Below are 16,581 nucleotides of genomic sequence, written 5' to 3' on the forward strand. Positions count from 1 at the left end.
ACACTACAGGGAAGAGACAGTAAGACAAAGAGGACTTATGGCTTAGTTGAGGAGGCAAGGCCACGTCTTAGGACAGTAGCCGAAGGCATGAGACAAAATATAAGTTATATAGCCCTGTGTAGTGCATGCTGCAGAGCTGAAGATTCAAGGAGGTGAAGTCAGGTCCAGCTTAGCAAGACTGGAGAGGGGCATCCCACCCAAGTCATTCTCTTAGCTGGCCTGGTCAGTGCATGAAGGCACCTATTTGCCATTCAGTTCTGTTTTCCCAGACCTCATCTCCTGGAGGATGGTTGCTCTGGACTGAGAGGGCAAAGGCAGCCTAGACCTAAATGGACCAAAAGAAATCCAGATTACTTAGTGTCTTAGTTATTTTTTCTGTTGCTATGATAATAATACCCCGACAAAAGCAACTTAAAGGAGAAAATATCTTAGCACATATTTTGAGGGTACAACCTGTGATGGCAGAGAAGGCAGCTGGTCACATCGCATCTACAAAAAGGAAGTGGGACAATGAATTGCTCCCTCAGCTCACTTTCTCCTTTTAATTCGGTCTCAGTATACACAGTCCCTCACAGACATGCTGAGAGGCTGACCTAATCTAGATACTCCCTCACAGGCAAACTCAGAGCTTTGTCTCCTAGGTGATTCTAGGTCCTGTCAAGTTAACATATTAACTGTCACGCTTGGGTACCTCTTGTTCCCATGGGGGTTGCTACCTGGTGCCGTTGATACAATGTCAACTCTAGACTCCCAGGTCCTTGTCTATTGTTACTGTGGATCCCAAGAAGCTAAGAAATGCAAGCTAGTTCTATAGTCATCAGGAACTGTGGTCACCATAGCACTGCCTCTTGCAGGCTCCTTGGCCTCATGCCGACTCTGATTAGGGCTTCATTTTCAAGCATCTGAAATATAGACTGGTTATAGTGCCTGTCCCATAGGCAGTTATGAAGACAACACAAGACAGGCACGTGGTGCCTAGCATGGTATTTGTCCTACAGAAAGGTAGCTTTATTTTTGTTTCATATTTTCTTCAGTTATTATTATTATATACCTGCTAGAAAATAGGGAGGCCACTGTCTGACCTAAACCTTTTTTCTTTCTGTCAGAATCCATTGTAGAAAAATATTTACCTAAGTTCTGACACCAGAGGCTGGAAAGATGGCTCCATCAGTACAGCGCTTACTGTACAGGCATGAGGACCTGGACTTAGAACCCAGCACCCACGCAGAAGGCTGGATGCATAGTGCATGTCTCTGTTCCTGGCACCAAGAGACACTGAGGAGGCAGAGCTGCGTGGACCCCTGGAACTTTCTGACCAGCCAGTGTAGCTGAATCGGAGAGCTCCAGGTTCAATGAGGATGTGCTAGAAAATACAGGGGAGAGTAATTGAGGAAGAAACCCAGTGGTGGCCTTTGCATACATGCTCATTCACGTGTATGTGTACTCACACACACAGATGCACATGCTCAGATGTCTAGTCCCAACATCAATGGATGACAACTCTAAGCAAGATCTAACTGTATGTCCCTGATCCCCTGTACTAGATCCTGGTAAAACATCTTCTTCCCATCCTCATCCCTGTCTGGAATATGGACATTGGGCAAGCTCTTGTGCTTGTGAGCATACCTCTTTAGCACCTCCAGCTCCTCATGAGACTAAAACCAGTCTAATCACAGGTAGAAGGCTTGATGTAGTTTGATTTTTACTCACTAGAGATCTGGGTTATTTTCCATCAGGCCAAACCCATGGTGGCTTGCAGGAAGAAATAGATGCTTATTGGAGAGAAGGGTCTTCCTACATTTTTTTCTCTGAATACCAAGATTTAGAGCTGAAGGGCAGTTTCATGCTAAGACCTGTCTTTTTGCACCAGGTTGAGAAAGAGCCCTGGGCACCATTGGTGAAATGCCTGCCAGAAATATACAGGCTAAGGCTGTCTCATTGGGAAGCATGTTGAAGGAAATCAGGTTGAGGACTGAGGGACTGCCAACCCAGAGACATCTAAGCTTTTGGGAGACCATCATTACCTCCACCTCCTCAAATATTTACTTCTCGAACATTTACATATCCTTTTGGATGTATAGCTATTTGCCACTGCCGAGTGGTCCAGGAAAAAGCAGGGACACCTGGTCAGGGTTGGGGATGCTGTAGCTCTGACTGGTACCCAGAATCCAGTGAGTCACTTGGGCCTCCTTCATTGCTGTTGGATAGGAGACATGTTAGTAACAGTTAACCATCACCTGGTTCTTTTGGGTGACCCTTTTTTCTGGCAGATTGACCATGGTGGGGTGTCATGGACTGAGGGAATGAACTGAGACTGGAAGTAGAATAGTTGCTTCCATTAGTTTGCTGCGTCACTGCTCATTTGTTTTATGCACGTACCTATTCTGGTGCTTGGGCCAAGTGCTGCTGCAGGTGCACAGAACTGAGCCATACTTTTTAGGGGATGCAGTGTTGTAACCACCTGGTAAACTTTCATAAAACATTCATTCTGTCCCAGTATTGATATAGTCTGTCTGGGTGTGGCCTGGGTATTGTCACTTCTAAAACTGTAAGGGTTTGAGAGAAAACTAACAAAAACTCCCAAATAAACAAACACATGAAAGAATGCCCTTGTAAGTGGATGGTTGCAGCAGGGCACCAGAAAGCAGCAGTCATCCTAAGCCAGGCTGTCCTGGTTGCTCTGTGGCAGGCCTAGTTAAACTCCAAATCACTGCGAAGTTCTGCCTCAGGTTTGCAAAGTAAAACAGAGTTCTGAGCACTACATGTTGCTCACTCCCTGCACAGAATGGGGTGGCTGGCAGTCACAGATCTCTGCCTTACAGACTCTTCATTGACTTTTCAGTCGGGCCTTTAGAAGTGTTGTTTTCTTTCATCTGTGAAAATTTCAACATTTATAAAAATAGAAGTGAGCACAGGTCATGCATTTGTGTGTTTCCTACTTGCCCCCAGCATTCAAAAGAACCAGCACTGACACACCAGGTGACTTTTCTGCCACAAGGTACCCTGTCCTCTGAGTAGTTTGCGGAAGTGAGGTTTTCAGTCACTGAGAAGTTCTTGGGTAGAGGAGAGCAGTTCGAGTTAAGTGCTTCCAACTTACCCTTTTGAAATTGGCAAATAAGAAAGTCAGATCTGTAACCCAGATCCTGAGTCTGTCTCCAGCTCTTCCTAGGATTCTGGACCCATTACCCCTAGCTGTTTCTTCCATTTCCCTCACCCCACCCCTTAATTTACCAGCTCTTCATCCCATTGTCACTGTGAGAAAATATCCAAGTTCTATGCTTTTTTTGTACTTTAATAATGAGGTCATGGACTAGAGAGATGGCTCAGCGGTTAAGAGCACTGCCTGTTCTTCCAGAGGTCATGAGTTCAAGTCCCAGCAACCACATGGTGGCTCACAAGCATCTATAATGTGATCTGATTCCCTTCTCTGGCCTGCAGATGTATATGCAGGCAGAACTCTGTATACATAATAATAAATAAATAAAACTTAAAAAAACATCATCGATAGTCTTCATTAAAAAAAATAATGAGGTCATTGCATGACTCTGAGCTTATGGTATTTTAAAGAGGCACAGTCGGAATGCAGTATCTCCACCCCATGCCAATCTCAGCCTTAGCCCCTTCCTAGACTTCCAGGTACCTTTCTGATGCACTTGAGGGGGACAGCCAGAACCCTGCCCTGGAACCCCTGTCACTTAGATCTTCTTTCCTCAAAATCACAGGCAGGCACCCTTCCTTTTCTCCTACTGGCAGCCTGGGCTCCAAAAGCCCTGGTTTTGACATGTAGCTTGTCTAATTGCTACCAACTATGTGAACCTCGGGCTTTCTATTTGTGTTATTTAGAAGATATGTGACAAGTGTGAGGAGTTATTAAAACGATAGGCCAGAATGAGGGGTAAGAGGCACAGAAAGATGACATTTGTTGAGGGTGTGTTTTTGTAATGTGACATATATAATTTTTATTAACATAAAACATCATTCTTGAAGCAACCAGAACCTGCTCAGCTGTTGCTAACTAAATACCAAATGTTTCCTTTTTCCTGTTCCTTCCAAAGGGCAGAACTGTGAGGAACTGCCCTTACTCAGGATGCTATCACTCCTCTCCAACATCACAGACTATTTTTCTTCAGAGCAAAAGCCAGACTGCTTTTTTCTAGCTTTGGCAGGACTTTTTGAGAGAGAGCTTATTCTAAATCACATTTTCTGTTTGTTGTATCAGACCTGGAATATGGCAGAATGGAGGCTTGTGGACTTTAATCCACCAGTCTCTACATGTGTTTTCTATACTGTCTTAGGGACCATGAGGAACATACCTCCTTGCCAATAACCTGGTGCTTCAGGGAAACACAGTTAAATAAAGTACAATGACATGGGTATCAAGCTGGTGGAGAGATGGCCACAGGAATTCTTTCTGGACCACCCCCCCATCCCAGTTTACCATAACATGTGGTTTCATTTCAGAGGGCTCCAGTGTTAACATTTCCATTTCCTCAGGAAGCCACATTTCATTCTTGCTCTTATTCCTGAAATGGAACGTACATTTTCTTTGGCCCAAGTTCAAGGAGTGCCTGGGGCAACAATGAAAACAGTCCTAAGCAGGTTTCAGTCATGGTCACCCCTTCCTACATCGCCACCCATGGGTGTGCCCTGCTTGGTTTAGAATGATGGCCACGAATTCTCAAGAGCCCAGGAGGATGTTGGGTGGCCATTGTGTTGCACTCAGTTCTTGTGGCCATCAGAGGGGAGCCCTGATGTCCTCTATGTTTGTGTTCTGGCCTTTTGTTGGGAGATCTGGTTGCTTTCTAAGTGCCCACATACCACAGAGTCTTAACTAAGAAAATATGTTCCCATTTCATGTAACTGGAAAAGAATGAAAACAATGACAACATTTATTTATTTTTACTATCAATGTCATTCCTGTTCCTGAGTCTTAAAGGAATTATCTGGGTTGTAAGATTTTAACCTCAGGCATGAGCTATTGAGAGATGTGTGGCTTCTTTCAGTCAGAGGTTCTCCATGCAAGGCAAAGCTGGTAATAGAGGCAAGCCCTCCCAGAGCTTGGACAGTGGCTCAAGGACAGAGAAGCAACTCAGCCCAAGAGCCTGCTTTCATCTTGTCGGGAAGTCAAGCCTCTTTTCATTGGTTCCATTTACTTATCTTTCTGAGCCTTCAAAGTGTTAAAAGCCATCATTTCTACCATCTGTCTTCCTGGCTGCTGTTCACACAGGTCAGACCATGTGCTGAGGCTGTGTGGGGTGCTCCTGTGTGTTGCGGGTACCCCTAATGGCAGCAGTCTAACTTTGATTGAATGTTCCATGGGGCTGCTGAGCCTCAGGAAAAGGATTTACCCAAGACAGCCTAGTCACCCAGGGCTAGTTGCTGACTGTCGGCATTATTTCTGTTGGTAGTTCGGTAACCCTGTTATAAAGGGCCTGTCTCAGGCACTGTAGTCTCTACACATTAATATCAATTGTAACTACCTGTTGTGAAAGACAGCCATTATATAGGCGTGGCTAGATCCACACCCGGCTGAGGACTTCCGAGCGGGTGTAGGTAGGACTCAGATCCCAACATATCACTAGCTCCATAGGAGTTCTCACCCAGTCAAGCAGCCCTGTCTTCCTCTGGGATACAAGAAGGATGGGGGTGCTTGGACATTTCTGAGCTGTTGGACTAATCAGCAGTGACAACATAGTTTCTAGAATCTCTGTGCAGATGCAGCTTTGTGGTGAGGTGGAAGCAGTTCTTGCTTGTGAACGATGCAGGAGCTTGCTGTAACAGAGCACTTAGGGACATGAAAAGATTTTGGATACAGGTTTTCATTTTGAGTCTCCAAATACTGTTTGGGGCTGAAAGGGTTATTAATCAGCCCATTTTTGTTGTAATAAACTGAAATCTAAAATAAATTAGCGTAAGGGTAAAAGATTTTAGGAAAAGAAGTCCTAATGTGGTGGTGAACACCTTTAATGCCAGCCTGATCTCTGATCTACAGAACAAATTCCAGGACAGTCAGGGCTATACAGGGAAACCCTGTCTCAAAAAACCAAAACAAAACAAAAAAAGACTTTAGGAAAAGAAAAGACCGAACAGTTTCCTTTTTCATTGTAATTCTGCTGCCTCTGGTCTGTGGTAACCATAGATGCACTTTGACCTTCACGACCAGTTCCTGTGGTGTGGACCCAGGTTCATGCTTAGGAGACCTCTCACATGCTAAGCAGTTAGGTGCTCTTGGATTTGCTAGTGGTGTAGTTTATACGTGTGTCTCCATCTATGATGGGCTAGAAATATAAGAGTGTCCCTCTTCTTAGGAGTGAGCAACTTGTTCAAACACAAATCTGGACCCCACATGGGGCATTTAAGTCCAGTCAGTCAGAAGGAGCCTAGAGATGTCCAGCTCCTGGAGGATGCAGACATGTCCCTACCTGGAGTAACACTGCCCTCGAGGAAGGCCACAATTAGGATCTTTTTACTTTATGGCTGAAGGAACAGCTTAGATAACTCAGGTTGTGTGACTTAATTCTTTTCTTTCCTTTGATTCTCCTTACTGAAATGTTACTTCTTAATTCCAGTGCACTCACCAATTTTAAGTGTATAATGAAATGAACTTTTATAAAATATGTACAGCCATGTAATCACCAGAGTCTTGACATACCCATCATGTTCACCATGCCCAAAGCTCCTTTATGCACCTCTGTCATGAATTCCCTACTTTCCACTATTGTTCTGATTTTGGTTACTGTGGATTTGCCTTTTTTGATTTTTAGACTTATGGGATCAATTGCATACATATATTTTGTTTCCAGGTCTTGGACCCATACAATGCTACTTGGATTCATCCATGCTGTGTTTGCACCTGATCTCTATCTGTGTAGTTTGAGTGTTTAGTGGTATTTGCAGAAATGTGGGGTGTGTGTGTGTGTGTGTGTGTGTGTGTGTGTGTGTGTGTGTGTGTGTGTGTGTGTGTGTTTTATTGATGTATGTTTCTTTCCAGGGGTTACTGGGCTTAGGTTTTACCTGGAATGGATTTGGCTTTTCTGATTTCTGACCTGCTTTCCTTTACTACTGGTTGTATGCTCAGATGACAAGCATGTTTTCAGTACTTAGTAGCTCCTCCTTAGATCTTTCAAGATAGCAGATATTTTCTGGCCTTAGGAAGGAGACAGCTGTATCAGAGGAATCAGCTCAGCATCACCATCACACTGCAAAGGGGCTGGATGCCCAAGGATGTGAAAACAGGGATTAGCATGTGATCAAATTGTGGCTTTCCACTAGTTTGTGTAAATAAAATTTTATTAGACACATCATACCCATAGACAGTTCATATAGTGCCAGGGGGACTTTTCATTATAACCCATTGTTGAGTAACTGACCCAAACCATATAGCCTCAAAAGCTAAAATTTTTACTACTGGTCTTACAAAAGTTTGCCAACCTTTGCCTTAGATTCAGGGAGGGAGACACCAGAACAGCTATTGCCACCCGGAGTGGACAAAAGGAGAGCTTTGGAATACTGGGTCAAAGTGAGCTTTAGTACTGATCTTGGAGTCTATCTTGAGACCTAATTGCTTGTGAAACTGGCAGGCAAGGGGGGCTCCAGGCTGTGAAGGAACTCAGTAGTTGATCATTCTCATGCCTTATTTTATAGATGAGAAACTGGGGTCTAGAAACTCAGGCCCATGTGCTACAGCATGGTCTGGTGCTTTGTATAAATGTTGCTCTGTAACCCTGCCTCCAAATTATTCCTGATTGGCTCAATAAATACCTATACCTGGGCAGGGCAGAAGAGAGGTAGGCAGAGCTGAGATTCAAAGGCTTGGAGAGAGAAGAATCATGGGGATGGGGATGGGGATAGGAGAGGCCACAGGAGACAGGAGGCGAGGAAAGGGAAAGCCTACCATGGGGTAGCATAAAGAAGAACCATGTGGCCAGGAGGAGTTTATTCTGAGGATTTGAATGGCTGGAGAGAACGGGCCTAGATAGAAAGCATGTGCAAGTATTTATATTATTTTGGATGGAAAGTAGCTCAGATAGGAATGATTAGAGCAAATGGCATGGGATGTGGGACTGGGAGATGATGAGGTTGCTTAGGAGGCTAATATCTGCCCAGCCCCGGGTGAAATAAGACTTATCTTATAAAAACCTATCAGGTAGCTGGGCATGGTGGCACATGTCTTTAATCCCAGCACAGGGAGGCAGAGGCAGGCAGATCTCTGTGAGTTCAACCTGGATTTACAAAATGAGTCCAGGACAGCCAAGAATACACATAGAAACTCTGTTTTGAAAAAACAAAAACAAAAACATAAAAACAAAGATCTATCAGGTGTGTGTCTTTTATTGGTATGGTAGTGGATTAAACGATAACTGCCATAATAATTACATCTATGGATTAATGGTAAATATTAATAGCCCTTTATTTTTTACAATACCCAAGATTACATGGAGTGACAAGTGAGACTGCTTCTGGCCAATACCTTCCCTCTGTTGTGTCCTTGGGTTATGAGAGGCCCAGGTCAGGCACCCAAGTATTGCTAGGGGAAAGTTCTGAGGACAGGGCCATTGGTCTTCTGTTGGTTGACATCTTGGCAAATATCAGCCTGACCTGGGAAGATAGAAAGGGAAGAGGCTTGCTGTGCTGTGTGTTTGAACATAGGAATTGAGATAGTTACACTTATCACCAGGTAAATTCACCCTCTCACTTAAAATGAACGTGTCATGACTGGAAGACAGGTGACTCTGATTGGCTAGGGCTGAGTCACAAATCATCTTCAGAACTTGGGAAGCACCAGCATCTCAGAACCAGAAGGTTAGGTGGGGATTTGTTCAGACTTGGGTAGAGGATGTTCCCTAGAAGAAAAGATGGAATAGACTAAAAGAACGTACATCCAGGCTAATAACAGCCCCCCCCCCTTGCTTGCAGATGGGTGTTCCTGCTCCGTAACAGCCAATGGCTAAGCCCTTCCTTTCCACAAAGTTGATTCCAAGCTCTATTAGTTTGAGGGGCAGCTGCAGATTGGAAAGGCCAGAATGCCCAGTGCTGGGGAGCATCTGAGACAGCATGCCTTAGGCAGTGGCTCAAGCAGCCTCTGGCCACAAAAAGCTCAAAGAAGCTGTAGTGTCATTGCAGGGGGAAAAATCCTGGTCCTAGCCTCAAATATGTACTTGACAAAGAGGGTCAAAGAGAGGGTAGGGTGAGCCTATTGAAGTAATAAAACAGCCAGTGGTAGCGCTCCAGCTCCTGGCCTTGGGCTGGATGGCTCGCCTTGTTTCTTCTTGAGAACCTCTTTGCTGGCTTAGTAACTGAGGCTAGTTACTTCTTGTTTCTATGCTTATTCATCTGGGAAATGCACAGTTTTCACTAGAAACATCCAAAGAGTGGGCATTGCTCCAATTGGGTAGAAACGGAAAGGGGAAAAACAACAACAAAAAACCCAATGCAAAATTGCCCACTAGGATGCTTTGAATTATATGTAATTTAGGATTTTTTTTCCAAATTGCCCTAAACAGAGGGAATATGTTCCCTTAAATCAGTTTTCCAGGTGTGGTATGGAAAATACAGGCATGGTCTGATCCAGAGATCTGGACATTACCAGGGACCAACCTGCTTCTTGTCGTTTTCTCAGTTCTGACCTCTTGGTTCAGCCTCAATCTCACAGCAGCTTTTCTATAAGGTCAAGGACACTGTTGTAGGCACTGGCCCCCCAGAGTGAGAGAGGGCCTGATCATTTCACCCAGTCACCAGGTTAGGCTTTATTTCATGTTGTTTGGCCCGACAGGGAATAGCACCATAGTCACCAGAACACTGATGTCTCCATATAGAATCCATAGCACTGTAAAACAGAGCCAGGTGTAGCCTGGCACCCTCTGTTCTAGACTTCTCTCTCTCTGGGTCTGCTAACCCTACAGGATAATGGCCTCCGTTCACCATTATATTGCTCTATCTAGCCAGGATTCTGGGCCCAATTGTAGAGTAACTGATGGCACTGCTTGGTGCTCTTCTGGTCTCACCACACTTTTTTGTCTTGTCTCCAGACAGAGATTACTACAGTCTATGTGACAAGCAACCAATTGGGAGACTGCTTTTCCGACAGTTCTGTGAAACCAGGCCTGGGCTGGAGTGCTACATTCAGTTCCTGGATTTAGTGGTAAGTCCCTGCCAAGTGGCCCTTGGCTCTTCTGTGATCAACAATTAGTTTTTGTCAGGAGGAAATAAAAATAAGCCAGATGGTTTTGAAACCTGAAGAATCTAAACTCTTGTTTCTTGAGAAACTGGGAAGATTCTAAATGTTGAGGTAGCTCCTCGGTGCTGCTGCCCTTCCTCCAGCTGAAATGCTTCAGATAAAATACACAGCTAGCATCTTTGTTTACCAGTTTACTGTTTATTTTCCCAGGGAATACAAACCTTTGAGCTCCTTGGTCACCCCATCCAGCAGAGTTCTCTGAACACACAGGCACCATCAGTAAACTCTGGCTCAACGAGTGCCCATTGGCAGTTTCAAGCCAATCTTTGCTGTGTCTGTGTCAGGTGGTTGTGCCTGATGTTTCCAGGACTTCCTTCAGCTGTGTTGTCTCTCATTTGTTTAACAAATGCATGAATTTTTAAGAAAATTGTAAAAATACTCAGGAGTTCCTTAGCCTTTGATGAGGATGGTCATGGCCCCTCAGGCTCATGGGCTGGCAAATGACCTTTTGTATTTCTACCTGAGGGTCTTAGGGAGCAAGGGAGAGCAACAGAGAACTCCTTTAATGGAAGTGGGGTCATGTGGGATAGCTTCTCAAAAGTAGAACCAAGATAGTATTGTTTCTTAGAGACTCACTTGGCCTCTATCGCTGTTTAGGGTGCTTCCTCAAAGGGCTCAATTTATATGTCTCTTCAGAGTTTTCCTGTGGTCTCTAGACCTATCGGCAATGCTGCTGCGGTAGATAGCTCTTTTAAAGTTCCACCACCAGGTCAACATACCCAACATGTGCAGCCACTTCTCACAGGTCCCCAAACCTCTCAACCCTAAGATTGGCCCCTGCTCCCCAGTTACTGGACGCTCAAGTCTTTGTAGTTCTCCTAACTCTTCCCTGTTCCTCATTCTTCCCTCATGTTCTGGGACCATGTGCTTAGCTCCTTGACTTCTTGAGCCCTTACCATCGCTGTGGCTTCTGCCTCAGTCCTGGTCCAGACACTGGCCCCTGACATCTTTTGCTCAAGTGATTGAACTAGTTCTCAACCATAACTGAGGATTAAAAACACCTGGGAACCTTAAAAATTACCAGGGCCCTAGCCAAAACCCAGACTAATGAATCTGAATCTCTGAGAGTGGGGTCTGGTGTTTTTTAAAAACTTATTATTATGGAAAGTTTCAGACTATTAAAAAAGTAAAAGTCGGCGAATAATGTAATGAGTTCCCATTTGCTTTTCACCTCACTTCAGCAGCGTTCAGTTCAGACGTCCACACACAGGCAAATATTACCTATCAAAACTGTTTCATCTGTGAAATTGTCATTATGTATCTCTAAAGAGTAAGCGCTCTTTAAAACAAACAAACCAAACCAAACAGCAACAACAACAATAACAAAACCCAGAACAACTAAGGGTTTATGTAATAGTGTTCTGTTGCTATGAAGAGGCACCATGACCATGACAATTCTTGTAAGAGAAAGCATTTAACTGAGCATTTGCTTATACTTTCAGAGGCTTAGTCCATTATCATCATGGTGGGATAAGAAGCGCAGCAGCTTGCAGGCAGTTGCTAGAGCAGTAGTTGAGAGCTAAAATCTGATGTGTAGGCAGACAGAGAGGCTGTAGGCTTGGCATGGGCTTTTGACACACTTCCTCCAACAAGGCCACACTTCCTAATCCTCTGCAAGTAGTGCCACTCCCTGATAACCAAACATTCAAAGATATGAGCCTGAGTTGTTACCGTCTAGCCAGGAAAGGGCGTGCCATGTGCCATAAGCAATGAGGACAGTGCTTCTCAATCCTAAAAAGTGGAGGTGGGGTGAAAAAAAAATCAGAGCAGATTAAAGTGATTGTAGTGCTGAGAAGAATGGTCAGCACAGGCGTTCATGTGCCTGAAGACTAGAAGGAATGGGAGCTGGTGGAATTTTCCAGCCGTGTGTTCTCTTAGGTGAAGCTAATCCACGAGAAGGGAAAAAATAAAACTCAATGGATGCCCAGTTTTATTCTGATGCTGCTGTTCTTCCCTTCTTACTGGGCCAGTGTGAAGAACTGTTAAGAAGTAGGATTCTGACTCTTGTATTATCAAGTCAAATGCCCTACATACACCCTGACAGAGCCCTCGTCCAGAGAGGCTGACTGTCCCCTTGGTACTTTTATCTGGGAATTAAGTTCCTTTCATTGCCACCTGTTGTCATAATCAACTTCTGGATTCCTCCTTTACATTTGGAGCCTTTGCTGGGTTTCCAGTGCCAGCAAAACTTCTCGTCTGAAATCTTTTCTCTCATCCTGACTGAATGGAGGAAGTGGGAGGTAATAGCATCCTTGCAGTTAATTACCACCCCTGATACTTAGGGCCTCAGCCAGTGCCATCCTCACCAAGTGGAGCTTATTAAAAATAAGTTGTCCTTACATGGCTGTGGCAAAGACCAGCAAGTGCTCTTCTCTGCTGTCTCATCATCTGTGTTTCTCAGGTCAAGTACAAACTGTGGCTGTTTTCAAATGGGCCCAGAGGTTTTTGGGGTAGAACATTCATGTACTGCTCATCAGACAGTGTAGCTAACTCACCCCAGTCTGGGCTGGGAAGGAGCTTCCAGTCCTGTCCTCAAGAGTCAGGGTCAGGAATCTAAGTCTGATCTCTGGAAGGCAAAAAAGGTTTGGTTATCTGTCCAGAGACTGGGTGGTGGCTCAGGCTAGTGTCAACCCGACACACCAAGAGGATCTTGCCATGAGCATCTTCAAGATGGATGGGCTGGTCCTCAAACCCTTTCTCTGGAGACTTAACCACTAGCTGGCCACTCATGTAAAACCCACATTTGGATAAGATCTAAAGTTTGCTAGTCTCTTCTTTGTGGGTGAGGGAAAGTTGGTGGATATTGAGCCAAGTTTGCTTGGTGGTAGTTTATGAGATGCTTCCTATGAGGGAGGCTGTCTTTTGTAGTTGGGGGCTGCATAGTAAATGGAAAAGGCAAATTCTTTATGACATTGGAGCTTACCTTTTTGGGTCAAGAAAAGATTAAAAATTAGCAAATAAGAAAATCAACAAAAAGAAGTAAGCACCACCAGCTGTAAGTTTAGAGCTGTTAAGAACCAACATATTAAAGTGAGTCTCTGATTCTTGTACATGCCCTTGAGGCTTTTTCTTCTTTTGGGTTGCCTTCTTCAGCCTCAATGTGATGGATTTTTTTTCTTTATCTCATATTTTATTTTGCATGTTTGGTTGTTATCTCTCAGGAGCCTGTTGTTTTATAATAAGAGACAGAAAGGGAGTGGATCCAGAGGGAAGGGAAGAGGGGAGGAACTGGGAGTAGTGGAGGAGGCCTGTAATTAAGATATATTGCATAAGAAAAGAATATATTTTCATAAGGAAAAATATGAAAAGAAAAAAAAAAAAAAGAGTAAGACCCAGCCTATTAGCTGCTAGTCTTGTGGGTCAGGCGCTCTGGGATGGTGCGGCAGGTGTTCTTGGCTCAAGAGTCTGGAAACGTCACAAAAGTGGTGGCTGGATCTGCTCCTCGGTTACTTATATGGCTGACAAGAGGTTTCAGCCACTCTTCTGGCAGCTCTCTTCATGGGATGGCTTGAGCATCTCCACACTATGGCTGACTCTCTCTGGAGTAAGAAATACAGTAGCATAGTAGGAGCTGCAACCTGGTCTCAGTGCATCCGTGCTGCTGTCAGCAGGCACATGTGTTAGCATGGGTCAGTATGAAAAGAAAGTTCTCCAGAACCAGAGACAAGGGTTACTAAGCCCATTTTGTTTGCTGGCAGTTACAAAGATGAAGTTATAACAAATGAAGCTCCCAATCAGGAAATGCTGAAGAGTGAAGCCAAGCCTTTCATTGGCCTAAAATTGCAGATGAGCACACATAATGAGTGGCTTTATGCCTGTTAGTTCGGAATTTTGTTGTAAAATGATCATTTCTACCCCATCAGGGTACTAAGTATCCTAGTTGGGCTTTTTTTCCTTCTTTCTGTTACTGTTCTTGAGGGTCCTATTTTTTCTCTTTTTGGGGGTGGGGGTGGGCAGGATATATGTAACGTAGGCTGGTCTGAAACATAATATGTAGCTGAGGATGATTTTGAGCTTCTGATCATCCTGCCTCCAGCTCCCATGTGCTATGATTAGAGACGTGCACCACTAAGCCTGGCTTTATGTGGTGTTATGTGGCTTTATGCATGCCAGCCAAGTGCTCTTCCTAACCTGAGCTGTAGGCCCAGCCTGAGAGTCATACCTCTTTAGATACAAAGTGAGACCTGCAGGACAGTTGTCAAAGCTGGTTATACTCAAGGTCATCTGAAAAGAGTGCTTCTTCTAAAATGTGGTTGTCTAGTAGGCACTTTTAAACTTCGCAGTCTCATAGATTTCCCACTATATCCCTAATTATGTGGCTGTGCTAGAATATGTAAGATCTAAATGATGCCACCATAGACTACAGTTGATTATTGGAGCAGCGCTGAGCCTCTGATTCTGTAGAGTCAGTGGACTGAGGGAGAGTACTTCTCACATGGAGGAAGCTTAAAGTCGGGAGCTGTTGAGATGGATCAGAGGGTAAAAGTGCTCGCTTCCTAGCCTGATGACCAGACTTTCATTCCCAGTTGCCTCTATGAAAGAAGAGAATTAATTGCCAAAGTGGTCCTATGACCTTCACATGCTTGCCATGGTATGCATGGGACTGTGTGTGTATGTGCACACAAATATTATATACATATAAACTTAAGGAAGGCTTAGACTAGGGTACTCAGCAAATAAATAACTGCTGTGCTCTCTACCATGACTTATATAAGTGAGCCAGTCAGTCAGTCTGAGGCTGACTGTGAAATCTATACATACATACACATGTGTGCACTTCTACACAGGAGAAGAGGGGATTTCAGGGAAACACATCCCTAATTCCTGTTTCCTGGGCCTAGCTGCATTCTACTCAGTCTGCAGCCTGACATTTAACTACTCCTTGGTTCCAGGAGCCAAGAAAGCAAAGTTTTACCTGAGCTGGTTTAGTCTGAGGTCCGTTCATTCAGAACTTAGAGTGACCTGGACAGCTTTTGTGTGGAGGCCTGATGAGCTTGGTTGTGGGAAACTCATTCTCGGGAGAGAAGGAGAAGCAGCCAGTGGGGGAGAAGGTGGAGAGCCATCTGGAGTTGAGTCTCAGAAAAGCAATGTGGGACAGACAGAAGCTGGTGCACCAAAACTCCTCTGACATGAGACTTGCTGACCCTGGGACTATGCACCTCTACCTTGGGAGATGCAGTGGCTCTTTCCTCCTCCCTTCTGTTCAGTACCTGCTCTAGCCCAGTCATTACTTACAGGCTGATGTCCAAAGGTCATTCCTGGTAGTTTCAGCCTATACCCTAGCATAGATAACGGTCCAGTCTTCCCTTTCTTCACTGATCCCATCCCATGTATTGTGCGAAGATGACACTGAATCTCTGACCTGGGGTCCTGAGTGGTCTGTTCAAATGAGGATCATAGACAGGCAGGCACAGTTTTTGGATTAGGCCAGATCCATCTGATTCTAGACCTCTGAAGGTGTTCCCCATGCAGTGTATCTGTATCAACATCGTACCTGTAGAGTAGAAAGGAAGTCAGGTTGGGCCCACCCACTGCATCATGGTGCAGACTATCACCTGGGACTCCACAAGGAAATGGACACTCACTTGAAGTATGAATGTGGTTCAGAGCAGGGAAGTTTACAAAGGACACACAAGGTGAGAAGATTAACTGACGTGCTTCCCTTGTGCTTTCACCATGCTCTGACATGCTAGGATGAGGGAAGGGACAGACGCAGGAGGCTGGCCTGTAAGAGCTGGGTCTTTGGAAGAAGGTCTGGCAAGGAGATGCCAACATGGAAGGGAGTTGAGAAAACTACTTCATTTCACACTGTCCTCCCCCTCTACTGGGTGGGAAGGGCTTAGAGGGACAGCCTCTGTAGGCAGCACATGCAGATAATGAGGGCCAGTGTGGATGGACCTTGGTGTTTTTCCAGAAAGGTCTGCTGGGACCAGCACTGCTGACCAGGCATGTTTCAGGCCTCTGCATCACAGGCTTTGGAATAGCTGACCACATCAGTAATTACAGAAACTAGAGGTAGCAAAGCTTCATGGCATATCTGACTTAATCTTTCTGCCAGTGTTAGAGAAGGTGACACTAAGTCAGCTGAGGTGAAGCAGAAACTAGTATGGACTCTGTTCTCCCCTCCCCAAGACAAGATCACAGCCTTGGCTAGTTTAGAGCTCAATTTGTAGACCAGGATGGCTTCAAACTTACAGTGATCCACCTGCCTCTGCCCCCCAAATGCTGGAATTAATGGTGTATGCCACCACATCCAGCTTAGATACTACTTTTGATCCAGTCTTGCTCTTTTCAACATAGTTCTAAAAAAAATCATCTGAGGGAGAGGGGCTTTCCCTGGCATT

At 44.8% G+C, this 16,581-nt stretch overlaps 1 protein-coding gene across 1 annotated transcript in view; it reads left to right on the plus strand.

Annotated features, from left to right (window-relative positions):
• Nucleotides 1-16,581, plus strand: part of Grk5 (G protein-coupled receptor kinase 5) — a 188,291-nt gene that overhangs the window by 115,068 nt on the left and 56,642 nt on the right. The window contains exon 3 of the mRNA XM_051146878.1: nt 10,029-10,141. Coding sequence (XP_051002835.1) covers nt 10,029-10,141 — 113 coding nt within the window. The remainder of the gene's footprint in view (nt 1-10,028; nt 10,142-16,581) is intronic.

Source organism: Acomys russatus, chromosome 5 (assembly GCF_903995435.1).
Source record: "Acomys russatus chromosome 5, mAcoRus1.1, whole genome shotgun sequence".
In the NCBI taxonomy this organism is placed as follows: Eukaryota; Metazoa; Chordata; class Mammalia; order Rodentia; family Muridae; genus Acomys; species Acomys russatus.